Source organism: Triticum aestivum, chromosome 5D (genome assembly GCF_018294505.1).
Source record: "Triticum aestivum cultivar Chinese Spring chromosome 5D, IWGSC CS RefSeq v2.1, whole genome shotgun sequence".
NCBI classification, from domain to species: Eukaryota; Viridiplantae; Streptophyta; class Magnoliopsida; order Poales; family Poaceae; genus Triticum; species Triticum aestivum.
In genome coordinates this window covers 396,680,419-396,705,928 of record NC_057808.1, presented here as the reverse complement: position 1 = coordinate 396,705,928, position 25,510 = coordinate 396,680,419, and the positions used below count along the sequence as shown (strand labels likewise).

General features: G+C 45.0%; 2 protein-coding genes and 1 non-coding gene across 3 annotated transcripts; all 3 read left to right on the top strand.

Moving 5' to 3' along the window:
- The first annotated feature begins 14,153 nt into the window (after nt 1–14,153).
- On the top strand, nt 14,154–14,234 carry TRNAL-CAA (transfer RNA leucine (anticodon CAA)). The gene has a single exon. It is a non-coding gene; the product is annotated as a tRNA-Leu (tRNA).
- Nucleotides 14,235–20,722: 6,488 nt separating this feature from the next.
- On the top strand, nt 20,723–21,580 carry LOC123125111 (auxin-responsive protein SAUR23). Its single transcript, XM_044545646.1, has one exon. The coding sequence runs from the start codon at nt 20,769–20,771 to the stop codon at nt 21,150–21,152; it is 384 nt and encodes a 127-aa protein (XP_044401581.1). The 5' UTR covers nt 20,723–20,768; the 3' UTR covers nt 21,153–21,580.
- Nucleotides 21,581–24,805: 3,225 nt separating this feature from the next.
- LOC123125110 (auxin-responsive protein SAUR71) lies at nt 24,806–25,249 on the top strand. The gene has a single exon (XM_044545644.1). The coding sequence runs from the start codon at nt 24,833–24,835 to the stop codon at nt 25,202–25,204; it is 372 nt and encodes a 123-aa protein (XP_044401579.1). The 5' UTR covers nt 24,806–24,832; the 3' UTR covers nt 25,205–25,249.
- The last annotated feature ends 261 nt before the right edge of the window (nt 25,250–25,510 follow it).

Genomic DNA, 25,510 nt, shown 5'->3' with positions numbered 1-25,510 from the left:
GGTCCGGAGGTGAAGATTTATATATGGGAAGTCATCATACGGTCACCGAAAATATTCGGGGGTATACCGGTATTGTACCGGGACCACCGAAGGGGTTCCGGGGGTCCACCGGGAGGGTCCACCTGCCCCGGAGGGCCTTATGGGCTGTAGGTGGAAGGGAACCAGCCCCTAAGTGGGCTGGGCGCCATCCCCCCTAGGGCCAATGCGCCTAGGGTTGGGTGGGGGAACCCTAAAGGGGGCGCCCCCCTTGCTTGGGGGGCAAGCCCCCTCCCCCTTGGCCGCCCCCCCCCCTCTAGATCTCATCTAGAGGGGCCGGCCCCCTTCTCCCTTCTCCCTATAAATAGAGGGGTGGAGGGAGGGCTGCAGCACCACATCCAAGGCGCAGCCCCTCCCCTCCCCAACACCTCTCCTCCTCCGCGTGAGCTTGGCGAAGCCCTGCCGGAGAACTGCCACTCCATCACCACCACGCAGTCGTGCTGCTGTTGGAGCCCTCTTCCTCAACCTCTCCCTCCTCCTTGCTGGATCAAGGTGCGGGAGACGTCACCGGGCTGCACGTGTGTTGAACGCGGAGGTGCCGTTGTTCGGCGCTAGGATCGGAATCCACCACGATCTGAATCGCTACGAGTACGACTCCCTCATCCGCGTTCTTGCAACGCTTCCGTCTCGCGATCTTCAACGGTACGAAGATGCACTCTCCTCTCTCTCGTTGCTAGTAAACTCCATAGATTGATCTTGGTGATGCGTAGAAAATTTTTAATTTCTGCAACGATCCCCAACAATAAACACCAGTAAAGTACACATCAATAACATGTATATCAAATATACCTTTGTTCACTTTGCCATCCTTCTTATTTGCCAAATACTTGGGGCATTTCCGCTTCCAGTGACCAGTCTGTTTGCAGTAGAAGCACTCAGTCTCAGGCTTAGGTCCAGACTTGGGTTTCTTCTCTTGAGCAGCAACTTGCTTGTCGTTCTTCTTGAAGTTCCCCTTCTTCCCTTTGCCCTTTCTCTTGAAACTAGTGGTCTTGTCAACCATCAACACTTGATGTTTTTCTTGATTTCTACCTTCGCCGATTTTAGCATCGCGAAGAGTTTGGGAATTGTTTTCGTCATCCCTTGCATATTATAGTTCATCACGGAGTTCTACTAACTTGGTGATGGTGACTAGAGAATTCTGTCAATCACTATTTTATCTGGAAGATTAACTCCCACTTGATTCAAGCGATTGTAGTACCCAGACAATCTGAGCACATGCTCACTGCTTGAGCTATTCTCCTCCATCTTTTAGCTATAGAACTTGTTGGAGACTTCATATCTCTCAACTCGGGTATTTTCTTGAAATATTGACTTCAACTCCTGGAACATCTCATATGGTCCATGACGTTCAAAACAGCTTTGAAGTCCCGATTCTAAGCCGTTAAGCATGGTGCACTAAACTATCAAGTAGTCATCATATTGAGCTAGCCAAACGTTCATAACGTCTGCATCTGCTCCTGCAATAGGTCTGTCACCTAGCGGTGCACCAAGGACATAATTCTTCTGTGCAGCAATGAGGATAATCCTCAGATCACGGATCCAATCCGCATCATTGCTACCAACATCTTTCAACTCAGTTTTCTCTAGGAACATATCAAAATAAAACAAGGGAGCTAAACGCGAGCTATTGATCTACAACATAGATATGCGAATACTATCAGGACTAAGTTCATGATAAATTGAAGTTCAATTAATCATATTACTTAAGAACTCCCACTTAGATAGATATCCCTCTAATCCTCTAAGTGATCACGTGATCCAAATCAACTAAACCATGTCCGATCATCACGTGAGATGGAGTAGTTTCAATGGTGAACATCACTATGTTGATCATATCTACTATATGATTCACGCTCAACCTTTCGGTCTCCGTGTTCCGAGGCCATATCTATTATATGCTAGGCTCGTCAAGTTTAACCTGAGTATTCCGCGTGTGCAACTATTTTGCACCCATTGTATTTGAACGTAGAGCCTATCACACCCGATCATCACGTGGTGTCTCAGCACGAAGAACTTTTGCAATGGTGCATACTCAAGGAGAACACTTATACTTTGATAATTTAGTGAGAGATCATCTTATAATGCTACCATCAATCAAAGCAAGATAAGATGCATAAATGATAAACATCACATGCAATCAATATAAGTGATATGATATGGCCATCATCATCTTGTGCTTGTGATCTCCATCTCCGAAGCACCATCATGACCACCATCGTCACCGGCGCGACACCTTGATCTCCATCGTAGTACCGTTGTCGTCTCGCCAATCTTATGCTTCTACGACTATCGCTACCGCTTAGTGATAAAGTAAAGCATTACAGGGTGATTGCATTGCATACAATAAAGCGACAACCATATGGCTCCTGCCAGTTGCCGATAACTCCGTTACAAAAACATGATCATATCATACAATAAAATTTAGCATCATGCCTTGACCATATCACATCACAACATGCCCTGCAAAAACAAGTTAGACGTCCTCTACTTTGTTGTTGCAAATTTTACGTGGCTGCTACGGGCTGAGCAAGAACCGTTCTTACCTACGCATCAAAACCACAACGATAGTTTGTCAAGTTGGTGCTGTTTTAACCTTCGCAAGGACCAGGCATAGCCACACTCGGTTCAACTAAAGTTGGAGAAACTGAGACCCGCTAGTCACCTGTGTGCATAGCACGGCGGTAAAACCAGTCTCGCGTAAGCGTACGCGTAATGTCGGTCCGGGACGCTTCATCCAACAATACCGCCGAACCAAAGTATGACATGCTGGTAAGCAGTATGACTTATATCGCCCACAACTCACTTGTGCTCTACTCGTGCATATGACATCTACGCATAAAACCAGGCTCGGATGCCACTGTTGGGGAACGTAGTAATTTCAAAAAAATTCCTACGCACACGCAAGATCATGGTGATGCATAGCAACGAGAGGGGAGAGTGTGTCCACGTACCCTCGTAGACCGAAAGCGGAAGCGTTAGCACAACGCGGTTGATGTAGTCGTACGTCTTCACGATCCGACCGATCAAGTACCGAACGCACGGCACCTCCGAGTTCAGCACACGTTCAGTTCGATGACGTCCCTCGAACTCCGATCCAACTGATCTTTGAGGGAGAGTTCTGTCAGCATGACGGCGTGGTGACGATGATGATGTTCTACCGACGTAGGGCTTCGCGTAAGCACCTCTACGATATTATCGAGCTGGATTATAGTGGAGGGGGGCACCGCACACGGCTAAGAGATCAAGAGATCAATTGTTGTGTCTATGGGGTGCCCCCCTGCCCCCGTATATAAAGGAGCAAGGGGAGGAGGCGGCCGGCCAGGGAGAGGCGCGCCAAGGGGGAGTCCTACTCCCACTAGGAGTAGGACTCCTCCTATTCCTAGTAGGAGTAGGAGAGGGGGAAGGAAAGGGAGAGGAGGAGAAGGAAAGAGGGGGCCGGCCCCCTTGCCCTAAACCAATTCGGTTTGGGCCTTGGGCGGCGCGCCCCACACTCCCCTTGCTGCCCTCTATTTCCACTAAGGCCCATGTAGGCCCATTAAGCCCCCCGGGGGGGGTTCCGGTAACTCCCGGTACTCCGGTAAAATCCCGATTTCACCCGGAACACTTTCGATATCCAAATATAGGCTTCCAATATATCAATCTTTATGTCTCGAACATTTCGAGACTCCTCGTCATGTCCGTGATCACATCCGGGACTCCAAACAACCTTCGGTACATCAAAACTCATAAACTCATAATATAACCGTCACCGAACTTTAAGCGTGCGGACCCTACGGGTTCGAGAACTATGTAGACATGACCGAGACACGTCTCCGGTCAATAACCAATAGCGGAACCTGGATGCTCATATTGGCTCCGACATATTCTACGAAGATCTTTATCGGTCAGACCGCATAACAACATACGTTGTTCCCTTTGTCATCGGTATGTTACTTGCCCGAGATTCGATCGTCGGTATCTCAATGCCTAGTTCAATCTCGTTACCGGCAAGTCTCTTTACTCGTTCCGTAATACATCATCTCGCAACTAACTCATTAGTTGCAATGCTTGCAAGGCTTATAGTGATGTGCATTACCGAGTGGGCCCAGAGGTACCTCTCCGACAATCGGAGTGACAAATCCTAATCTCGAAATACGCCAACCCAACAAGTACCTTCGGAGACACCTGTAGAGCACCTTTATAATCACCCAGTTACGTTGTGACGTTCGGTAGCACACAAAGTGTTCCTCCGGTAAACGGGAGTTGCATAATCTCATAGTCATAGGAACATGTATAAGTCATGAAGAAAGCAATAGCAACATACTAAACGATCGTGTGCTAAGCTAACGGAATGGGTCAAGTCAATCACATAATTCTCCTAATGATGTGATCCCGTTAATCAAATGACAACTCATGTCAATGGCTAGGAAACATAACCATCTTTGATCAACGAGCTAGTCAAGTAGAGGCATACTAGTGACACTCTGTTTGTCTATGTATTCGCACATGTATTATGTTTCCGATTAATACAATTCTAGCATGAATAATAAACATTTATCATGAAATAAGGAAATAAATAATAACTTTATTATTGCCTCTAGGGCATATTTCCTTCACCCCTTTCAACAGAGGATATCACGCTCTCTTGGGGCGAGATGCATTTACACGCTTCCAAGCTATACCTCATTACGGGTACATGAAGCTTAAGATGCCCGGGCCCAACGACATAATTACTCTCACCAGTGATCCGGACATAGCACTCGGCGCCAAAAATAAAACCGCATCCCTAGCCCTTGAGGCATTATCCGAGGCCCTCGCGGCCGAAGAATTAACCGCACTGCGCTCCATAGTGGACAGGGACTACGTGATCCTAGACAAACGACCCAAATCCACCTCCTTCAAACCGGCAGAAGAAATAGTCAAATTACAAGTCCATCCAACGGACCCCAAGAAGACAGCATCCATTGGTGCACAACTAGACCCAACGGTTGACGCCGCGCTATGAGAATTCCTGCGCGAGAACTGGGATATATTCGTCTGGCACCCTTCTGATATGCCAGGAATCCCACGCAAGTTGGCGGAACACAGCCTCAATATATTAAAGGGATATAAACCAGTCAAGCAAACACTGCGGCACTTTTCAGAACCTAAACGTCAAGCTATGGGGGAGGAGCTAGCCAAGCTAATCGAGGCCGGATTCATTAGAGAAATAAAACACCCGGACTGGCTAGCAAACCTGGTGACGGTGCCAAAGAAGGATAAATCCTGGCGCCTGTGCGTCGATTTGAAAGACCTCAACAAGGCCTGCCCTAAGGATCCCTTCCCCCTCCCCCGCATCGACCAGCTCATTGATGCTACCGCAGGACATGACTCACTATGCTTCCTCGACGCATATTCCGGATACCATCAAATAAAAATGAAGGAGTCCGATCAAGCCGCAACAGCATTCATTACCCCATATGGGCCTTTCTGCTTCAATACTATGCCTTTCGGACTCAAAAACGCTGGCGCCACTTACCAACGCATGAACCAAACATGGTTGGAAAAATAGATCGGCAAGACAGTTGAAGCATATGTGGACGACGTCGTCATCAAAACTAGGCACGTCGAGTCACTAATAGACGATCTACGTCTCACATTTGACAACCTCCGTGCATATGACATCAAGCTCAATCCGGAAAAATGTGTTTTTGGCGTCCCCGCCGGAAAATTGCTGGGCTTCATCGTTTCCAATAGAGGAATTGAGGCAAATCCAGCCAAAATCCGAGCTTTGTCACTATTGGCTACGCCAACAGACCTTAAACAGGTCCAAAAGCTTGCGGGATGTGTGGCAGCTTTAAGCCGCTTTATCTCCATATTGGGAGAAAAAGCCTTGCCACTCTACCGCCTCCTCTGACGCACCGACCACTTCAAGTGGACGGACGCGGCAATGGCTGGCCTGGAGGAAATAAAGGCCCTTTTGGCAAGCAACCTAATCTTGTCCGTGCCAAACATCGGCGAACCCATGTTATTATACATATCGGCAACACACCAGGTGGTGAGCGCCGTGCTCATCGTCGAGCGAGAATAGGACGGACACAAGTTCCCGCTTCAGAAGCCAGTATACTACGTGTCCACTGTCCTCACACCATGCAAATCCCGGTACCCTCATTACCAAAAGATAGCATATGCGGTCTTCATGGCGTCCCGGAAGCTACGACACTACTTTCAGGAGTGTTCGATCACGGTGGCTTCCGAAGTGCCACTCAACGACATAATAAACAACCGCGATGCTACGGGCCGGATTGCCAAATGGGCCATTGAGCTACTTCCATTTGACATAACATACAAACCACGTCGAGCCATTAAATCCCAAGTACTGGCTGACTTCGTCGCCGAATGGACAGAGACCGAACTCCCTAAAGAGTACGGCACGTATTCCAACTGGGTCATGTATTTCGATGGTTCCAAAATGCTGGAAGGATTAGGAGCGGGTGTCGTGTTAACGTCGCCCACCGGAGACGTAGTTCAGTACGTACTCCAAATACTATATACAGACTCCAACAACGCAGCCGAATATGAGGCCTTATTGCATGGACTTCGGATGGCCGTCTCCATGGCATACAACGCCTGGAAGTGCGCGGGGACTCAAACCTCGCAATATCTCAAATAAATGGAGACTTTGACGCCAAAGATCCAAAGATGGCAGCTTATCGTAATGCCGTTCTCAAAATGTCAGCTCGATTCGAGGGGCTTGAGTTCCATCATGTGGCCCGAGAAAGCAATCAAGCGGTGGACGTCCTTGCTCGCATCGGCGCCAAGCGCGACCCCGTCCCACCTAATATCTTTCTGGAAAGGTTTTTTAAACCTTCCGTGGTGTGGCAAGGGGAGAGTGGCAACACCAGTCCGGATCCGACCACATCCCCAAATCCCGAACACACTGACATCATCGGGGGTTCAGCCACCGAAATAACACCATCGGCCCATCTCACCATGGCAGTCATTGCCCCATGGACCGAACCCTTCTTGGCCTACCTTAATAGGCAATAACTCCCTGAGGACCAGAATGAGGCTCGCCGCATTGTTCGGCGTTCGAAAGCCTACAAAGTTCATGACGGAGAGCTCTACAAGAAAAGCACTACCGGAGTACTTCAAAGATGTATCTCTGAGGAAGAAGGGCGGCAACTCTTGGCTGAAATTCATGCTGGTCTTGGCGGTCACCACGTCGCGGCTTGGGCCCTCGTAAGCAAGGCCTTCTGTACAGGTTTTTATTGGCCAACAGCCCGAGCAGACACACAGGACCTTGTCCAACGTTGCGTCGGATGTCAGCTATTCGCCAACCAAAGCCATATGCCGCCCACCGCCCTACAAATGATCCCCATCACTTGGCCCTTCGCGGTCTGGGGGCTCAAGATGGTCGGACCCCTTAAAGGGGGAAGCCATAAGAAAAAGTATCTGCCGGTTATGGTGGATAAATTCACTAAGTGGATAGAGGCCAAACCAGTTAAAACGGCCGATGCCAGGCCAGTGATAGAATTCATATCCGGCGTTGTGCACCATTATAGTGTTCCACACAGCATCATCACCGACAACGGCTCCAACTTCACAGCCGACGAGGTGAAAAATTGGTGTGCTAATCTGGGCATTAAGCTCGATTACGCCTCTGTCTATCACCCGCAAACAAATGGTCAAGTCGAAAGGGCCAACGGTCTTATTATGAACGGCATTAAACCCAGACTAGTGCGGTCTTTGAAAGAATCAGACAAGCACTGGGTTGAGGAGCTCGACTCCATACTCTGGGGGCTGCAGACCACGCCCAACCGTACTACTGGATATACACCTTTTTTCATGGTGTACGGCGCAGAGACTGTGCTACCCTGCGACATTATTCATGACTCACCTCGGGTGCGCATGTACGAAGAGAGAGAGGCCGAGCTTGATCGGCAGGACAGCCTAGACGCCCTGGAGGAGGAGCGCAACGTTGCAAAAGCATGTTCCGCATTTTATCAACAGCAGGCTCGCAGGTATCAAAGCAGAGAAGTGCGGGCCAACACTTATAATGTCGGCGAACTGGTTCTACGCCTACCGGAGAAGAAAAAGGACAAACTCGTGCCCAAGTGGGAGGGTCCCTTCATCATTGACGAAGTTCTCACCGGAGGAGCATACAGCCTGCGTGATGCATCAGACAATCGCCTAGAGCCGAACCCATGGAACGCGGCCAAACTCCGAAGATTCTACGCCTAAGCGTCGGACTCTTTGTTCGTCTCCTTCTCCCCATTGTTTCTATTATTTTTCCTCTCTTTTCGCTTTCTCTCTTTTTTAGCCTTCAAGCTTTTTCGTGCAGCTCGACCGTACACCCGTGACATATACATACTCAAATATGTACATCCACCATACCTAGGGGCTTCTTTAACAGAAGCTTATTAATGTTATTTTTCGAGCATCAAGCTCATCACATATGCGTTTTTCTCTCCATACGTACCTTTTCTTCGCCATTATATGCATCGATATGACTTAAGTTTTGGCCAAGCTGGGTTGCCTGGCTCCTGTGCTTATGCCCTACGTTCCCGTTAGTTCGGCTAGGGCATAAAGGGAGCACCTCTGCGATTGTTACTGTCGAGTCATCCAGATGTGTACCTCAGACTGGGTGAAGCCACAAGCTAGCATTCTTAAGGGAATATTCGGTCGGTGAACTAAAGATATTCTTGCACTCACTCCATCGTGAACCCCCAAAAGTTATATATACTGCGATTTTTCAATCACAGTTCGGACATGCACGTTAACGCATGTACACCCAGGGAAAGGAACCCTTAACGGAACTATTCTCTCTGGAAGATGTTTCTTACAATTTTAATGTAATATAACATAACTAGCCGGATACTTGTCTGTTCAAGCAACTATGACCCCTACGCCTGGTTTCCACGCATACCCCGGTCTACTCGGCCGCTCTGGTATTCGGAAACACTCTGCACCCTCGGGTCCAGAGGTCGAAGCGAAAAGGTCTGCCATGACAAGCGTTTTACAATTCAGCTAGAGTTACATAGGCCAAGGAAAGTACATAGTCATTTAAGACTCAAAAACTTCCTATTCTATGCCGTCCAATAGGCTGTCCAATTTGTAATCCTGTTGGGAATACTCGGCAGCTACTTCTACTTGGTTATACACCAAACTCACGGGAATTTCCTTCCCATCTGACCCTAAAGGCCCGACCCGGGCCATATGATTCGGATCAAGCTTGGTATACCGTGTTTTCACCATGGCCCAGGCTTCTCTTGCACCTTCCCGGCAGGCTGATATTTTCCATAACCGGAAACGCGCCGCGCTCCCTTGAATAGATGTATAAGCTCTCCCATACTTCCTGGTGGGGAGGCGGACGTCCATAAGGCCTTGGCAACACTTCACATCGCCTGTCGCGCCTGCTTGTGCATTTGCGACAGCTCTTGTAGTAGATCGCCCGAAGATCCGGACATCTCCTCCTCGGGCCGGCCAGTCAGCATACCTACAGACATAGCTCTATCAGTTCCTTTCCTCACCGAATTACACGGTGGTAAGTTTGAACACATACTAAATATGCTGCCTCGCAGCCTCTTATTTTCCTTGACGGAGTCGGCTAGCTGGGCCCTCACATCCTTCAGCTCTTCGCCCAGATGGGTCTTGGAATCCTGGAGTTGATTTTTCTCATCAATGACCCGTTTCAGCACTTGTTCATTCGCTTGCGCAACTTCCAGTGCCTCCTTGAATTCCTCTGACAATTATGTCATGGTATATACAATACTTTTAGCATTACTAACATATAATTATATTTTCTCGATGGAGGGGAATATTACCAGGTGACACCTTCTTGGATTCCTCCAGTTCGGCGATAGCAGCAGTTAGCTGTGCCCGACACCTTTCTGGCTCTTGAGCTAGTCGGTCATTCTTCTCTGTAAGAACCTAGTTATACAACGATCCTCAAATCAGTTGTACCAACTACTTTAAGTCTCGGGGGCTACTGGCATACGGTTATCATATTCCGGACATAGTAAAGTTACCTGCACATCTTTTAAATGTTGCTTTGTGGCTCTGCCAAGCCCATCTCGAGCAGCTCGGATGTATGCATCAGCCGAGCTGAAGGCATTGAACGCCTCTTCCGAGAAGTGGGGGTCGCGTAAAGCGGTCCTCCGGTGCCGATGATTCATGGCACTCTCCACTTCCGAGTTGGTGACGGACATATCTTCTGAGTCCTCAGCCGAAGGACAGTCCGGCGCCACTCCCATATCGGCCCTTGTCTCTTCTGCTGGGACCGGATCCTGGTTGTCGGGAGTATATCCGGCCGGATCCCTGGACACAGTCCGGCGAACTCTTTTCCTGATACAGGACAAACACGCAAGTTTCAGTTGGATGCAACTGCTAAAGACATATTTACAAATCCATACCTCTTTGATGAGGGCCCGACCGTGTCTTCGTTTGCCTTCCTCTTTGAAGGCTTGCCCGGTGTAGGAGCCGCTCTCTTCGGCATCGCTCCTGGGGTAACGCGGCACGTCGAACGCCTCCCCTTTGGAGCACGAGACAGTGCGGTGGGTGAGGCGGAACGAGGAAACCCCTTCGGGAAAGATGTCTCCTGATTACTTACATGGGAGGTGGGAAGAAGACCACGGTAGTCGGCGATGATGGCCACTTCCGTGCCGTCATAGCTCGCCTGGTAAAACGTCCCATCCACGAGCGTCACGAATATATCCGGATCCTCCTCGAATCCAGGGTCAAGGTCCCGGTTGTGGTCCTCAGGCTGGGGGCGGGGCTGTAAAGCCCCTCGGAGACCTTTTGCCAGTGCTATAGTAAACAGGCGGATTACCAATTCATTAACAGATGACTGGAGGAGGGGAGTAAGCAGAACAGAGCAGAGGGGTTAAGACTTACCCAGCTAGGTGGATTGTACATGGAATATCCATCTCTGTGCTTGATATGAAGGAAATCCTCCTCCTCCCCTTTATACAGTTCAGCCAATATTTTGGCCAGAGCGGCGGGGGTGTCCGGACCCTTCCTGCCGCAGCGGGAGGCGTCATCTTCCCCATTGTAGTGCCACATGGGAAGCCCTCGATATTGGAGTGGCTGAACCCCCCGCACTATTGAAGTCGCCATTACCTCGGCTATTGATAATCCAGACTGGGCGAGCGTCTTTATCTTGCCCATGAGTTGACGAACTTCCGCGCTATCGTCTTCCTCAAGACTCCGGGGGCGCCAGCTGTGGCGTTTCTTCAAAGGAACTCTTGCGAGCTCGGGGAGACCCCTCCGAACTGGGTCTGGAAGCGCGACGTCCTCAATATAGAACCATTCGGATGGACACTCTTCGGATGCCTTCTTTAGTGTGCCGTATAGGTATCCGGTCTCGGCGATGCGCCATATTTCGGCTCCGCCCACTTCAAATATTGATCCCCCATGGTTGCGCGGGACGAGACAAAATAACTTTCTCCACAATTCAAAATGGGCTTCACAACCTAGGAATAGCTCGCAAAGGGCAACATAGCCCGCGATATGTAGGATGGAGGTCGGAGTAAAGTTGTGCAGTTGGAGGCCATAGTACTCCAGAAGTCCACGGAGGAATGGATGAATTGGAAATCCGACACCTCTTAGCAAATAAGGGACAAAGCACACTCGTTCCCCCCAAATGGGTTGGGAAATCTTCAGCCTGAGCCCCGCCATTGAAGACGGTCAATCCTGCTCGAACAGGGACTAGATCTGCGGGGGAAGGAATCCCTGTGTTTGCAGCTTCTCCAGCTGACCATGGGATACGGAGCACCTCTCCCACTCACCTCTTTCTGGGTTGCGGGGACGGGAGGAAGAACTGGGCGCGCTCGCCATGTTAGGATGGACTTTTCTGGCACTCTCTAAGGATTTTTTCCGCGTGGTGCCAAATGGATCTGGGATCCAATCTCTTTAAATAGACGCTCTTTTTCGTGGCTAGGGTGTTATATGCAAAAATACTCTGACCTCTCGCATTTTCTCGACGTGTGGAAGCTGAAGCTGTTGACGCACAGAAGCCGAGGGGTACGATATTAAATGGAAGGCCGGATACATCACTTTGAAGTCATCGGAGGAGGAACCCGCCTTGCAATGCCGAAGACAATATGCGCGCCGGACACCTCGTCATTGAAGCCTGGTTCAGGGGCTACTGAGGGAGTCCTGGACTAAGGGGTCCTCGGGCGTCCAGCCTATTAGCCATGGGTCGGACTGATGGGCTGTGAAGATACGAAGACCGAAGACTCCACCCGGATGGGACTCTCCTTTGCGTGGAAGGCAAGCTTGGCGATCAAACATGAAGATTTTTTTCTCTGTAACCGACCTTGTGTAACCCTAGATCCCTCCGGTTTCTATATAAACCGGAGGGCTTAGTCCGGATCAGGACACTCATTACCATAGTCATACAGGCTAGACTTCTAGGGTTTAGCCATTACGATCTCGTGGTAGATCAACTCTTGTAATACCGAAATTCATCAAGATCAATCAACCAGGAAGTAGGGTATTACCTCCATAGAGAGGGCCCGAACCTGGGTAAACATTGTGTCCCCCGTCTCCTGTTACCATCGATCCTAGACGCACAGTTCGGGACCCCCTACCCGAGATCCGCCGGTTTTGACACCGACACCCCTCCTTACGGTTAAGTGTAATGACTTCAAACATGGTCAACTCCTATAGTGTGACGGGCGGTGTGTACAAGGCCCATGAATGGATTCACCGCCCATACGTGTCTCCGTGGGTCTTAGTGTAACCGGTTTGTCGGGAAATATACATACCCATATTTTTCTACCACGACGTGCATATCGTGTTATTGCTCTTCGTCCTGCTTCTAGGGGGACTCAGGTTAGTTACCTATCTCAATAAAGTATATGATTGGTTTGAGGAACGTCTTGAGATTCAGGCAATTGCAGATGCAAAAAAAGATATAGTAAAGTAAGTGATTCCATAAATTTACACAGTTGCCCAAGAATTCACTATATATTCTTAATCAACGATCTTATATAGAGAGAACGGCCCTCACAAATTGAAAAATACTAAATTATTAAGAATCAATCGAATTGAAGTCATAGTGTCATGGCGCATCTCGGAAACTTCATAATTTGAATCACTTTCCTCTCTGGGTAGTAACCATAACTTTAACTAGGAACTCGCTCTCATTCCTTTCTTACAAACAAAAGAGTTTTCTTATTGAAGGCTGGATTATTATCCATTTTTAGTGATAATAAATCACGACATTCTTGGATAGATAGAGAGGGAGGGCAGAGGCCTTTGGTGTCCCTTTCATTCAAGAATTGGGGCTTCATAATTACTAGCCATCCTTGTGAGATTGCCAATTTTGTACCAAAGGTGTATTTTGAGTATACCAAATTAGTATAGCTATCCTTCCTATGGCACAACAATCTGGTTTTTCCTGGTTCCGAAACATAAATGCCTCTATCATAAATGAGTAGATGTGTCATATAGTTGTAGCAACTGCAATTTTTTCTCTAAAAAAGAAAAGGGATTCTAGGTTGTGAAGCAAAACTAAAGGGATGTGGATAAAGAGAGGGATGGTCTGTTCAATTGTGGCCTTATAATGCAATCTCATTCTCTGGTCCAACTGCTCTTTCTACTTCTGTATTCCTTATTTATCCACTGGGGCAATCTGGTTGGTTCTTTGCGCCGAGTTTTGGCATAGCAGCGATATTTCCCGATTCGACATTAAAATTATATTGATTCTTTTCCAACAAACGATGACTTTTTCTGTAAATACTGCGCCTTGTTGACGATTCATTACTGCGACAACATCTAGGGTTCCTCGAATAATGCAATATCTCACACCCGGTAAATCGTTAACCCTTCCTCCTCCTACTAATACTACAGAATGTTCTTCTCTAGTGCGTTGTAGATTCTTATCCAAGACTTGTATCAGTTGATGATGCGAGTGAAGTAAACCCATCTCCAATAGTCCAATAATTCTTATCTTTAGACCATTCTGAGCCATTTACAAACATTACAGCGAATATGATCAAGACATTTATTGGAGCCAATATTTTATTGCGAATAATTTGACACCCTAAGGATAAAAAGGCATTTACTTATTATAGAGATGGTGCGGTTTGACTCTTTTTTTTGCTTTTTTAGCCCTACCTATACCTCAGTCTTACGAAAAAGAGTTTCAAGATGCCTTGATGGTGAAATGGTAGACACGCGAGACTCAAAATCTCGTGCTGAAGAGCGTGGAGGTTCGAGTCCTCTTCAAGGCATAATATGGAGAATGCTCATTCAGTGAGCATTCCCCGTAGAAGTATTCCGGAAATCTGGGCCTGGTGCTCTCCTCTATCTTCTGAGGTCCTTAACCATCTCCCTGAGAAAAGTAGACAGTAAAAGCTGAGGAAGAATGTGCAAATTAATAAACCCGGGTGGACGGATTTTCCATCTCCAGGGGAAAAGGTTATCATCTCCTACTAGATAAATCCCTAATTCACCTTTTGGGGCTTCTACTATTACATAAAGCTCTTGTCTTGATAATTCAAAATTGGGTGAAGGTTTTTTACCAAGAGGGTTCGAATCTAAGAGAAATTCTAGATAATATTTCCTAGCCTAAAATTTTCTTGTCTTCCCCGAATGCTAAGGAGAAGAAGAGGATTGGGTCAAAAGGAAAAGCTATTTTGGAGTTTTATCAACAATTTGCTTGTGTAGGTGGGGACCTGGTATTTTCGGAGTCCTTACGCGAGGAATTACAAAGAAATTTTTTCAACAAAAATGTGAATTAGGAAGGATTGGTCGACGAGATATGAATCGGAGACTTAATCTTGATATACCTCAGAACAATACATTCTTGTTACCACGAGATGTATTGGCCGCTACGAATCATTTGATTGGAATGAAATTTGGAACGGGTATACTTGAGGATGACGATATGAATCACTTGAAAAATAAACATATTCGGGTGCGGATCTGTTACAAGATCAATTCGGATTGGCTCTTGGTCGCTTACAACATGCAGTTCAGAAAACTATTCATAGAGTATTCATACGTCAGTCGAAACCGACTCCCCAAACTTTGGTAACTCCAACTTCAACTTCAATTTTATTAATAAATACTTATGAGACCTTTTTTGGCACATAATTTTGTATTTTCCTGATTAGAAAAATACATGAAAAAGAAAGGAGTTAGAAAGATCAGGAAGAGCCCGAGCTGTTGTAGCAGGTTTTGAAATGGAATCGATCGTGATTTGGAACCTGTTCTTTACATGAACCCTATTAACTAAGATTTTCTTATTTATACCTGTTCTACTTTTTTTCTGTTCTGGCTCGGTCTATTAAGATATTATATGAAAGTCGAATTTATTCCACTCTCATTTGAGAGTGCGAATACAAGGAGGTATTTTGTGTTTGGGAAAGTCCGAAGATCCAGGAAGGTATGTTGCTCTTGCGGAAACTATTAGGGGATTTCAACTAATCCTTTCCAGAGAATTAGGGGCATTGTACAACAATTTACTTTGGAAAAGGGATGTAGCGCAGCTTGGTAGCGCGTTTGTTTTGGGTACAAAATGTCACAGGTTCTACATTATGTCATCCGCGTAATGCGTTACTCTGTTTGTATGAATTTGATACTTTGAGATGCATGCTGGATAGCGGTCTTGGGTGGAGCAATAGTAGTAGATGCGGTTTGGATTAACGGTCTACTTGTCACGGACGTAATGCCTATGTACTGATTATGCCATGGATGATCATCATAACTGTGCGCAATTCTATCAATTGCCCAACAGTATTTTGTTTACCCATCGCTACCTTGTCTTTGAGAGAGATGCCACTAGTGAACCTATGGTCTCCGGGTCCATTCTCAATTAATTTGCAAACTTTTACCATTGCTACTTATTTGCTATCATTATTGCTATTTTCTTTTAACCTTGCAACTGACAAGAACAAGGGTAGTGACGATCCCCTTGCCTTTGTTGGGTATAAGAAATTATTTTGTTTGTCTACAGGTGCTGCTAAAGTTGTTCATGTGTTGTCTCCTACTGGTTCGATAAACCTTGGTTCTTAACTGAGAGAAATACTATGTGCTACTATACTGCATCACCCTTCCTCTTCGGGGAAATCCAACTATCACGAGTAGTAATTACCCCTAAAGAAGAAAGAAAATAAAACAAAAGCAAAAAAGAATTAAAATAATGAAGTTTTATAAGGAAGAATAATTTAGTGGCATACCCTAAAAAGAAAGAAAATGAAAATACATTGTTATAAGAAAGAATCATTAGTGAAATTGACACTACACTTAAAAAAGAAAGAAAATGAAAAAGAAACTAAACAAAATAAAAGAAGGACAATGTATGCCCATGGTGCAACGCACGGACAATTAGATAGTAAGCATATAATAATGCAATTTTCACAAAAATAAGTTCCCTATAAAGGACTTAATTAGTGACATTAGTATTAGTATTAAAGAAGAAAGAAAATGAAATAAAATAATAATTCAATATACTGAAGTTTTCTAAGAAAAAATGAATTAGTGGCTTTGGTATTAACCTTTAAGCAGAAAGAAAATAAAAAACTATAAAAAAATAAAAAAATATGAGGTTTTATTATGGAAAATGAACTAGTGGAATTGATATTAAGCTTTTAGAAGAAACAAAATGAAATAATAACTAAAATAAAAAATATATGAGATTTTCTATGAAAAATGAATTATTGGCATTGTTATTATTACCTTTAAAGAAGAAAGAAAATGAATTAAACTAAAAGAACCCGAATAATAAAGTTTTTCTAAGAAAGAATGAACTAGTGGCTTTGGTATTACCCTTGAAGAAGAAAGAAAATAAAATAAAAACTAAAAGAAAATTAGAATAATGAAGTTTTCTAAGAAAGAAAGAATTAGTGGCATTTGGTACTACCCTTTGAAAATCTAGAAAATAAAAAATGAAAAGAAATAATAACAAGGGTTTCTATCATTCATGCCACTACTTGTGTCCCACTACTCAGTTTTACCATTAGAAGTTGCAACTACTCAAAAATTCCATCGATCCCTGAGATACTTGCTAAAAAATGCCATTAGATATCTAAAAAATGCCATCGTCTCGTTAGATGTTTGCTCAAAAATGCCATTAGACATTGTTATTTTCACGTCAAACCCATTGACTATGTTATATGGCAAAAATAAGCCTAGACCCACATGTCAGCTCTCTCTATCTTACATGATAAGTGTGGCCCCACTTGTCAGGAGTAACCAAGCGAATGATTTTACAAGAAAATAAGAACGCTGTTGGGATCAAGTGGGCCCCACACTTTATTGTAATGAGATAGAGGGAGACCTGGCATGTTGATTCATAGGTATTTATGTCATTATAACATGGCAAAAGAGATTTGAGATCACAATAATGGTGTCTAGTGGCATTTTTTAGCATGTATCTAACGAAGCGATGGCATTTTTGAGCAATTGAAATTCCTAGTGGCAAAACTGAGTAGTGGGACACAACCGATGGCATAAATGATAAAAAACCTATTAACAAAATTTGCACACAATTTTACTAAAAAATGCGCTTTTTATAATATGAGAGAATGAGAACATAATACTGAAATTTCAGAAAAAGAAATTTCCTAAGAAAGAATGAATTAGTGGCATTGGTATTAAAGTAGAAATAAAATGAAATATAAACTTAAGCAAAATCAAAACAATGAAGTTTTCTAAGAAAGAAATAATGAATTAGTGACTTTGGTATTACCCTTTAAGAAAATAAAAATAAAAATAAAAGCTAAAACAAAACAACAATAATGAGGTTTTCTAACAAAGAATGAATTAATGGCATTGGTATTACCCTTTAAGAAGGAAGAAAATAAAATTAACTAAACCAAATAGTGGCACAATTTGCACCGAGTATACAAAAAATTTGTGCTTTTTTCAAATATGCAAGAATAAATATATAATAGTGAAATTTACGTAAAAACAAGTTTCCTTAGAATGAATGAATTAGAGGCACTGGTGTTGCCCTTAAAAAGGAAATAAAATAATAATTAAACAAAACCAAAATAATGAAGTTTTGTAAGAAACAATGTACTAGTGGCATTATTGTTACCCTTTAAGTAGAAACAAAATAAGAAAACAAATTATAAAAAAGCTTGCACACAACTTTACACCAAAATTGCACTTTTTCACAATATGCAAAGAATACTCACATAATAGTGCAACTTTTGCTTATATTTTATAGTATATGTGTGTATACATTTACAATCACCCAACATCCCAAAAATACCTACAAAAATAAAACTACAAAAAACAAATAAAGTCAGTAAAACATAAAGATCAAAGGAGGGAGGGGAGGGCTAGATCGCATAGGTAATGGCTTCAACCCATTAACGAATTGACTAAGCCAAATATGTGGTGAGTCGAAAAACCCCAGCCAAAACAACTCACAGAACAGAACAGGAAAAACACGAAACTCAAAGCAGAAATCAAGGGCCAAAAAATCGATTGGCCGAAAATCAATTTTTAGGCGACTTACATACAACTAAAGTGATGCCGTGAACTGAGCGTAGCTCAGATGGTTAGGTTCCTTGTGGTGGAACCAGCCCACCAGGTTCAAGTCCTAGACTTGGCACCGGTGCTTGTATTTTCCTTGATTTATTTCAAACTTGCCGGCGATGTTCATTCAGTGGGAGGAGACATTCCATTGTGTGTGCGTGCCTTCATAGGGTGAGTGCATGTGCGTGTATGCGGGCATCTGCGATTGTACCGTGTTAGAAAAAAATACTTATACCAAAAATACCCATGAAAAGAAAACCGACTAAAGTATAAATAAAAGAAAAGGCAGAAACACTAGAAACCAAAAAAACATGCAATATGCAATGGGTTTCAAATCCTATAGAAAAATTGACTTACCCCAAACCGGGGCAAGTAAAAAAAATTCTGCCTAATAAAAGAATGAATTACCCCCGACAGGGCAAGGAAACAATCCAGTCTAAGAAAAACTCGACTTACCTAAATAGGGGGAAGTCAAAAATCAACCTAAGAAGCCATACAACATCATAAGAAAAATAAAGAACTTACCCAAATTTAAAAATCAGGCGACTTACATATAGCTAGCTGTAGCCAAATACGGTTCCGTTGAGGAACTTGTGAGGTTTGTGGCCTCCTTCTCGGTCTCGCCAAAGTTTGGATTATCTTGTGTGGCCCTTCTCGGTGGCGGCTTCTCTGGGACGGTGATCTATCCAGTTTGCAGTTGTCGATGTCTTCCTAACTGTTTCTTCTATAAGCTTCTGTGTTTAAAGAAGATTGCTCCGGTAAGACATAGGGCCAGTTTTATTTTATTACTCCCTCTGTCTTAAAATGTAGTGTTAAGAAACGTCTTACATTTTGCTTCATCTGCCTTCCATCGTTCCACAAAAGGAAGCAAAAGGAAGAAAAAAGTAGGGAGAGCCAGCTGGGCATATAATGCTCAAGTAGAGGTTTGCTTCATCTGCTCGTACATGAACAAGGGAAGGTCTGAAGGACGAGTTGCCCAATTTGCATATGGCAGCAAGGAATAGGTGCACACATGTCTGTAACCGATTGCTGGAGATAGAGCTGATGAGAATCGCTGCCTCCTTGTCTCTTCTCTCGGATCCTACTAACGCAACAGCTAGTAGGATTTTGTCAAGCACGCTGCAAGCCCTATCTTTTTCTTCTGCAAACAAAGGCCAGCTTTGCGTGTATGCTGTTAGCATGATCCAAACTAGATATTTTTCAGATGGAGACTGAATCTGTGGATATACTCCTACAAAGGAAGACAGCACGAGGATTCGACATGGGGATGGGGTCAGTCAGGTTCATGCATGTCGACATTCGTTCCCCTGAATATCCCTTCGTTGGCACTTGGCTAAGACAATTCAAAGTCCAGCAGGGCCATGGCTCAAGCAAATCAGCTCGAGACACCACGCACACGTCTTGCACCCTTAATCAAATCTACGGAAACCCTATCCACTAATACACAAACACTATCTACTAGCACAAGTGTATATATACTTGGTGCATTATTAGACCCAGGTGTCAAATCCCCAAACCGCCGATGACGGAGGCGGCCGCCCAATTGCAAGCACGGGCGGAGACCCCATCAAACAAAGCCTCGGTTTGGAGCGTTGCATGCATGCGACGTTGCTAATGCAGTAATGCTGACCTAAACAACGCCCCGCTTGTGGTTGGGGAGTTTGACACCTCAAAAACTAACCCCAATCATGCAGCAAGAGGGGGTCAGTCAGTCAGAGAGGGATTAACTAATCCGCGGCTAAATCTAATGCATTATTTGCCATGACGCCACGCCATGCCATTGGCCCCTCCTCCAGCTCCTACCCCCTCCAAGTCGACCATGAGGGAATGATGTCACACACGCTTCCACAATCCACAGTCGCAGCTAGCTCCTCCCCTAGTTTAACCTTCCGAGGCAGCCAAATCGCACTCTGGATCTACAACTAACATAGTATTAAGCACCCTTACCACTTTTCAAAGATTCAACAGAGTAAGGCGCAAGGATTGATTCTATATGCGCAATAATTGTCCAACTAATCTCTCCATCTGTTTCCATTTCCTTTTTAATGGAATGGTGAGCAAAGTCTTCTGCATATTCGCGAAAACAGAGCCTCGAGGTCGCTCTCACCGGCTTCGGATTTCAAATACAGCCTTTTGATCGACAGACCACGCCTTGGTCGACCCCTCCCCCCTATATAAACCATTCCACCCCTTTCCTCCCAACCTCCCAATTCCAAGCTTTCTACACCTTCTTTGCAAATTTGCAACTAGCTATAGCCTGTGAGGTTTTGTGCACCATGGGCATGGACGAGAAGAGTTCGGTGGCCAGGAAGGCCGGGCTGATCACCAAGACGTTGGACCGGTGCCGGAGCACGACAACGAAGCCAGCAGAGGGCTGCTTCTCGGTGTACGTCGGCGCAGACAGACAACGGTACGTGATGCGGATGGAGTGCTTGAACCACCCGTTGTTCCAGGCGCTGCTGGAGGAGGCCGAGGAGGCGTTTGGGTACGCAGACGCAGGGCCCCTCGAGCTGCCCTGCAACACCAAGGCGTTCGCCAAGGTGCTAGAGAAGATCGAGGGGGAGAAGCAGATGGCGGCCCAAAGGAGGCATGTCCTCCCTAGGGCGAACTCCTATCGGTCGCTTGGCACTGGCTGGCCTATGATTGTTGGCCGGTCGTAACATTTGCATTTGGATTGGATGATGCCGACTGCCGAGTTGATGAGCTCTGAGTTTCTGTTGAGCTTGCATCCTCCTACTATCGTGTACACAGTTTGGAAGCAACCTTAGCTCCCAAGTATGGTACTGTAAACAACATCACCATATACTTGGCAATCTTAGATATTTTTCTTTCTTATTCTATTTTCTGTTTTTGTGAGAAGGCATTGTTAGATGTTAATGTGTGTTCTCCTCCTAAGTTGTAGTAACTGTCTGCGGAAGTGTTATACAGATACACAATAGAATTTGTAAGTTTTTTGCCGACTATATATGGCGTAATACCATAATTCCAAAGTAGAATAGCGCCCTTCTATTCCTCTCACACTGATTGCAAGTTGGAGCGTTGCGTCTGTACTGTGTTTATTCAGAGAAAAGTGATTTACATGAAACTATGCTAACGTTGATCAGCCAAATTGTTTTTCTGAAGTTGATCTGCTACACAAGTATCTACTGGTTTGATATCCAATCAAATCCATTTACACACAGGATTAAATGGCCTCAACTCACATGGCTAATTTTCAGATCTCGAAGGATGAATAGAAACATGTTTGTCGAGTAGACACATGTCACACCAAAGGCAAAACTCGCTTATAGTTGTATATTTCGACAAAGGAGCCTTTTATCAACACATAATATCACATCAAGAGAATACAAGCATAACGAGTACATGCCCAGGCTCTGCATGACTAGAATGCACACAATCAACAAAGAAAAGAAGAGCGAACTATGATTAGATGGTTAGTAGGACAATGGTATCCCCAACCCACTAGAGTTGAAGTCTTAGACTTACTTTGGTGTTCGCGTTATTCCTGGATTTATTTCAGTCTTCCGGCGACGTTTGTTCAGTAGGAGGAGACGTTCCCGTCAACTGTCAGGCGCCTGTGGTGACTTCGTAAAATCTCAAGATGCTATGCGGGCCCAGTACCTCGAAGGTACTCATAGGGATAGGATGTAGGTGCTTGTGTTCATAGGGGTTAGTGTATATGCTCGCGTATGTCGACTTCCATTGTACTGTGCTAAAAAAACAAAGAAAAAAAGAGAAAAGGAAAGGATCAACGCAAGACAAACAACCCACTACAGTAACCGATCAACAACTACCACCGCAGTTGACAAGCTTCCGTACTACGAGATGGTTCCCCAATAGCATCACCTTCAGAAAGGAAATAATGCATGAACACCATTGTTGCCGGATCCAGCCACATAGGCTGAATCATGGGTTTTCACCTCGGGAGAGGAAGTCCAAGCAAACTCGAGACAATCTATTCAACAAGAGAGCATAAACGACTACTGCGGGTACAACTAGTGAATGTTGGACCTAGGGTTTTCACCCAGAACTCGAGGAGCACCACGAAAGATGAAGCCTCTTGTGTTGCCGCCATGAACTTGCCAGAGAAGAAATCTTGCTCCAATACCTCAGATCAAGATGAACTGCACACATTGGGCATTTGTTGAGATGCTAGCTCTGCCATCGAAGACATCGAGTGTGCTAACACCTGCACCGATGTGGGGCACATTCCGACACATTCCAACCATCACTAGAGCATGATGGATACCTGTTGAAGAGTATCTTTCGCCAAAATCAATTGTTGGAATTTTTTCTTCATTGCTTGACCGCTTGTCATGCATGCTAGGTGTTGCCGCGATTGGTCTGGTGTTCATTGACCTGATGAATGTATGCACGTTGTACGATCGAATTCGTAGTTATGATCATTGTTAGCCTTCTAGATTTCTTTTCTTTTCTCAGGGATTATTGATTTCTTTTAACATAATAGCACTAGAGCGCAATGTCTGAAGGATCAGTTCAGTTGCGCAATTTGCACATGGCGCAAAGAGATAGGTGCACACATTTCTGTAACCAACTGCTAGAAATAGAGCTGATCAAAATCGCTGCCTTGTCACTTCTATCGGATCCTAGCAACACAGCAGCTAGTGGGATTTTGTCAAGCACGCTGCAAGCTCAATGCCTTTCTTTTGCAAACAAAGGCCAGATTTGCGTGTATGCTGTTAGCATGATCCAAGTAGATATTTTTCAGATGGAGACTGAATCTGTGGATACTCCTACAAAGGAAGAAAGCACGAAGATACGACATGGGTAGACTTCACAAGTCTACAAAGGAATCGTTGGCACTTGGCAAAGACAATTCAAAGTCCAGCAGGGCTCAAGCAAATCAGTTCGAGACACCACGCACACGTCTTGCACCCTTAATCAAATCTACACATACCCTATCCACTAATACACAAACACTATCTACTAACACAAGTGTATATATATTTGGTGCATTATTAGACCCAGGTGTCAAATCCCCAAACCGCCGATGACAAAGGCGCCCGCCCAATTGCAAGCATGGAGACCCCATCAAACAAAGCCTTCCACGGTTTGGAGCGTTGCATACGCCGTTGCTGATGCTGACCTAAACAACGCCACTTGTGGATGGGGAGTTAGACACCTCAAAACTAACCCAAAATATGTAGCAAGCGGGGGTCAGTCAGAGGTTGATTAGGCTGGTTGTAATGGAGAATATTATATATTAGTATAATGCATATGATACTAATGTATGATACTACATCTGTAGTGCATAGTGTCATATTTGGTACTCCCTCCATTCCCTTATACAAGGCCACTATGAAAAATACAATTTGCATCTATACAAGGCCACTAACAATAGTCGAGGCAAAAATTAATGATGTTTCCTCGTACTACCAACTTGTTTAATACTTGCATGCATATAGTCATAATGACACTGTGCTACTTCCTTCCCATTCCTTCTTTGCATGCATGCGGGCGTATTAATGATCCCGGTTAACGAAAAGAATAATTGACTTGCAAAGCAGTCATTAAATTTTACCTTGGTATCTGTAATTTGAGTTTGTGGCCTTGTATAAGGGAATAGAAGGAGTATCATAGATGACTTTATTTATTGCCATATGCATAACACATACTGTAGTTGCACATCATTTAATATGATACTCCACCATCTCTTTCTTCATTTAATTCTATGCCACATCATTAAAATTATCTAGTTGGCATACACGGTACTAGCTATGATACACCCATTACGAGCAGCCTTAACTACTCCGCAGCTAAATCTAATGCATTATTTGCCATGGCGCCACACCATTAGTTGGCCCCTCCTCCAGCTCGTACCCCCTCCAAGTCGACCATGATGGAATGATGTCACACACGCTTCCACAACCCACAGTCGCAGCTAGCTAGCTCCTCCCCTAGATTAACCTTCCGAGGCAGCCAAATCCTACTCTGAATCTCTGACTGTAAGCGTATTATAATGCATATGCTGATAAAGCAACAAGGTGCATCCTTCCAAAGATTCAACGAGAAAGACGCAAGGATTGGTTCTATATGCACAATAATTGTCTAACTAATCTCCATCTGTTTCCATTGCTCTTCTTTTTTTAATGGAATGGTGATCAAAGTCTTTTGCGTATTCACGAAACAAAGGGTTCGGGTTGTTCTCACCGGCTTCGGATTTCAAATACGGCCTTTCGGTCGACAGACCACGCCTTGGTCGACCCCTCCCCCCTATATAAACCATTCCACCCCTTTCCTCCCCACCTCCCAATTCCAAGCTTGCTACACATTCTTTGCAAATTTGCAACTAGCTATTGCCTGTGAGGTTTTGTGCACCATGGGCATGGCTGAGAAGAGTTCGGTGGCGAGGAAGGCCGGGCTAATCACCAAGACGTTGGACCGGTGCCGGAGCACGACGGCGAGGAACAAGCCAATGGAGGGGTGCTTCTCGGTGTATGTCGGTGCGGACAGACAACGGTACGTGGTGCGGACGGAGTGCCTGAACCACCCGTTGTTCCAGGCACTGCTGGAGGAGGCCGAGGAGGCGTTTGGGTACGCAGACGCAGGGCCCCTCGAGCTGCCTTGCAACACCGAGGCATTCGCCAAGGTGCTGGAGAAGATCGAGAAGGAGAAGCAGATGGCGGCGCCGAGGAGGCACGGCCTCCCTAGGGGAACTCCTATCGGTCGCTTGGCACTGGCTGGCCTATGATCATCGACCGGTCGTAACACTTGTTTTTGGATTGGATGATGCCGAGTTGATGAGCTCTGAGTTTCTGTTGAGCTTACATCCTCATACTATCGTGTACACAGTTTGGAAGCATCGTTAGCTCCCAAGTATGGTACTGTAAACAACATCACCATATACTTGGCAATGTTAGATATTTTTCTTATTCTATTTTCTGTTTTTGTGGGAAGGCACTGTTATATGTTAATGTGTGTTCTCCTCCTAAGTTGTAGTAACTGTCTGCGGAAGTGTTATACAGATACATAATAGAATTCGTTAGTTTTCTGCCGA